Here is a 3,949-nt window from a genome sequence, read left to right as displayed (position 1 = left end):
GGAGACAGAAACACAGCTTACTTCCATGCTGTTGCTAACCAACGCAGAAGGAAGAATCAATTGACTATGCTGGAGGGTCCTAATGGGCCTGTATACTCCACTAAGGACATGCTGGAGGCGGCCACTAACTTTTATAAAAACCTCTTTGGGTTTGAGCCTAAACCTAATATACATTTAGATGACCAGTTTTGGTCTGAGGAAGAAATGGTGACAGAAGCATAAAATACTTCCTTGGAAAGACCTTTTTCAGAAGAAGAAATTAAAGAGGCCATTATGGGATCATATGCTAATGGAGCCCCTGGTCCTGATGGTTTGTCTTTTCTTTTTTATCAACAATTCTGGGAGGTGATTAAGGGTGACTTTATGGCTCTGGTTAGAGATTTTGAAAATGGGACTCTGGATGTCCAGAGACTAAACTATTCTATTGTTACTTTGATCCCTAAAGAGCCAGATGCCAAGAACATGAGGAAATTCAGACCCATCTGTTTGAGCAACTGTTCTGTTAAGATATTCAGTAAAGCTATGACAAACAGAGTTTGCCCTGTTGGTCATAGGCTCCTATCCCCATGTCAATCTGCCTTTGTGAGAGGCAGGTTCATTTTAGAAAGTGTAGTTACTGCTCATGAGGCCATCCATGAGGTCCATAAATCAAAAGAATCTGGGATTGTTCTTAAAATAGATTATGAAAAAGCCTATGATAGAGTGAACTGGGATTTCCTAGTAGAAATGCTTACATCTAGGGGATTTGGGGCTAAGTGGATTAGATGGAACTTATCCATTTTGCAACAGAGCTCTTTCTGTGTTAAGATCAATGACACCCTTGGTCCATACTTTGTGGGTGGAAAAGGTTTAAAACAAGGGGATCCAAGTTCCCCCATGCTTTTTAATTTGGTGGTTGATGTGTTTTCTCGCATGTTAGCTAAAGCTGTTTAATAATAATATCATATCTGGGATTGTTCCCCATATCATCCCTCAAGGACTCATATGCCTGCAATATGTTGATGATACAATTCTCTTTCTTAACCCTAAACCTGAATATGTTAGGAACTTGAAATGGCTACTTGCCTGCTTTGAAAACCTTTCTGGGTTAAAAATCAATTATGACAAATGTGAAGTAGTACCTATCAATATGAATGAGGATGATGATAAACTCCTGTCTCAGATTTTCTGTTGTAAATTGGGGGATTTACCTCTAAAATATCTTGGAGTTCCTCTTCACTACCTCAAATTGAGAAGAGAAGACATCCAATACATCATAGATAAGATCATCAAAAGGATATGTGGATGGAAGGGGAGACTACTTAGCTATGAAGCAAAACTAGTCCTCCTCAAGGCATGCATTGCCAGTATCCCCATGTACCTCATGTCAGTTATTAAGTTCCCCAACTGGGCGATCAAGGCCATCACTTCTCAGATGGCTCACTTTTTCTGGGGGAATGTGGGGGATGAACATAAGTACCATCTTGCTAATTGGGGTTTGATCTCCTAGAAAAAAAAGACTTTGGTGGTCTGGGGGTACCTAACCTGAGAGAATTCAACATGGCCTTACTAGCCTCTTGGGCTAAAAGGTATTTTATGGACAGTAAAAAAAACTGGGTGAAGCTGATCGACCACAAATATAAAACAACTAAGCCAAATATACTGTGGTCTAGGCAGGGTGTAGGCTCTCCCTTCCGGAAAGGTGTCACCTGGGCCTTGGAGGGGGTTAGGCCCTTCTATAAATGGAAACTAGGGAATGGTAATAAAATAAGCTTTTGGGATGACGTTTGGGTGGGGGATTCTTCCCTCAAAACCCAATTCTGGGACGTGTATGAAATCTGCCAACAGCAATGCTGCGCAGTTTCTGAGGTATGGGATGGTTCTACTCTCAAACTTACCTTCAACAGATGTGTGGAGGCTGGGTTTTTGGATAGATGGCATGAATTGATCCGAATCATCTCTGACATGCCAATAACTGACGAGACAGACCAACCCATTTGGAGATTGGAATCGTCGGGGGTCTATTCAGTTAAGTCGTTTTATAACATGATTAATTGGGGGGGAGTGTCTACCCCCATTTGGAAAAAATTCTGGAAGATTGTTGTACCTCACATATATTTAGTCTTTCTCTGGCTAGCTTTTCATAACAAAATTCTTACCAGGGATAACCTGAATAAGAGAAGAGAGGTGGAAAATCTAAAATGCTTATTTTGTAATGAGGATGAAACTGTCTGTCACCTGTTCTTTGAATGTGTGGTTGCTAAACAAGTTTGGAGTGATATATCTGACTCTTTTGAGTTTAGTATTCCAAATGACATGAATGAATTATCTTCTTTCTGGAATCTAAATAACAAAAAGTCTGTTACTAATATTGCTTGTGTTGCTACCATTTGGAGCATTTGGACGATGCGTAATGACATGTGCTTTCAGGGCGTACAGTGGACAAGCACGCGTGCAATCTTGGCAAGGATCAGCTCGTCGCTGCATCAATGGAAGGTGCTATGTGTGGGCGACCAATCGGTGCTGCTGAGAAGATGCATCCAACTCCTAGATCGGTGAAGAGGCGAGCTGCTCAAGATTGCATGGGAGTCGGCCTGAGAGCTTGCAAGAGAAAGATCGAAGAGGAGATGCTGAAGATTCACCCAGTGTGAAAAGAGATAAAATAGTAGAGTGAAAAAGAGCTGGCAAATGTATCCGTCAGTTCCCCTGTCGTGGTAGATGTATGACCGTCTATGCGCTTCCTCAGAACGCTGAATTTGTCTTTTGATTCCGGTGTCTCTGGTCCTGCTATTCAGGCAGGTCCCGAATGCTTGTAACGGTCTGCTGTGACTCGCTTTGCTTCGTTTATATAAAATGGAGCGGGGGAAAACCCCTTTCGATCAAAAAAAATATTACTTTAAATATTCATGTTTCACACAACCAATTCTAACTGAATATATTACAAAAAATTTCCCACAACAACGGGGTATCATCTAGTTCAATAAAATGAGGCGGGGGAACCTTTGGTAAAACAAATTTATTTCGGCGGGATCTAGGTTTCTTAATCAGAGATTTTAAACCCCGGTACTCACGTACATATATTTTCCACCGTTAAGTGCACACAGGTTACATATTCTGACAGAGGCCCACAGTTACATACTACATCACACAGGAACAGTACAACGCATGCATAATCGTACACGCAGGTTCTTATTTGTACGTCTATACATATATTCGTGGCGCGGAGCCATGAATTTATCCGGCTAGAATAGGAAGAATATTACCGACCAAGATGGCTATAACTAGAGGTCGACGACCTTGAACTGGTCGCGGTTCTTGACGACGACGTCATACATATGGGTGGAGCGGAGCCTGGAGAAGTCCCGGGGAATGGAGATGAGGTCGACGCCGCCGCGCTTGTGGAGCTGCACGATGGCGCGGTCCTCGTAGTAGCGCTCCCAACCCAGCGACCCCAGCCGCCGCTCCAGCGCCTCGAGCGACCTCATCGTCTCGTTCGCCGGCACGTACACCAGCGCCTTCCGGCTCGTCGCTTCCTGCTCCAGCTCCATCACCCCGTTCTTGAACACCCACACGCCCCCCGCCGCCATCTTTCTTCTTCTTCCTAGTCTTCCTTACTTGCTAGCTACCTTCGATCGATCGACCTTGCTAGTGTTGTGTTGCACTACTTGCTGCAGGTTGGTTGGGCTATAATCTGATGCGTTTATATAGGCGGATGCCGGATGGGGAGCACTGAGAGGATGCGGTGAAAAGCGATGCATAGACCGATAGGGACTTGTTCTTTTGTATATTGGTGTAATTCCTTGATGTTTCGGTATTCGATGACAGCAACGTACATTTGTTCTTCCTGCTCGGTACACCGTATGTACTTACTTCCAAGTTCCAAGGCAATCAATCTGCTCGAGAAGTGCGTGATTAGTATCATTCTCCTCAATTATTCTTAGATTACACGTAACTAACCGAGGGCTTCCTT

At 43.5% G+C, this 3,949-nt stretch overlaps 1 protein-coding gene across 1 annotated transcript; it reads right to left on the bottom strand.

Moving 5' to 3' along the window:
* Positions 1-2,974: 2,974 nt before the first annotated feature.
* Positions 2,975-3,740, bottom strand: LOC125541064 (flowering-promoting factor 1-like protein 5). The gene has a single exon (XM_048704554.1). It carries the CDS (start codon positions 3,564-3,566, stop codon positions 3,261-3,263), a length of 306 nt encoding a protein of 101 aa, XP_048560511.1. The 5' UTR covers positions 3,567-3,740; the 3' UTR covers positions 2,975-3,260.
* Between the last annotated feature and the right edge of the window lie 209 nt (positions 3,741-3,949).

The sequence above is a fragment of the Triticum urartu genome, chromosome 2 (genome assembly GCF_003073215.2).
Source record: "Triticum urartu cultivar G1812 chromosome 2, Tu2.1, whole genome shotgun sequence".
NCBI classification, from domain to species: Eukaryota; Viridiplantae; Streptophyta; class Magnoliopsida; order Poales; family Poaceae; genus Triticum; species Triticum urartu.
This window is presented reverse-complemented; position numbering and strand designations above follow the sequence as displayed.

What these genes read in the sequence shown, in the direction of transcription:
- LOC125541064 (XM_048704554.1), bottom strand. Translation starts at nt 3,566, where the DNA reads ATGGCGGCGGGGGGCGTGTGGGTGTTCAAGAACGGGGTGATGGAGCTG.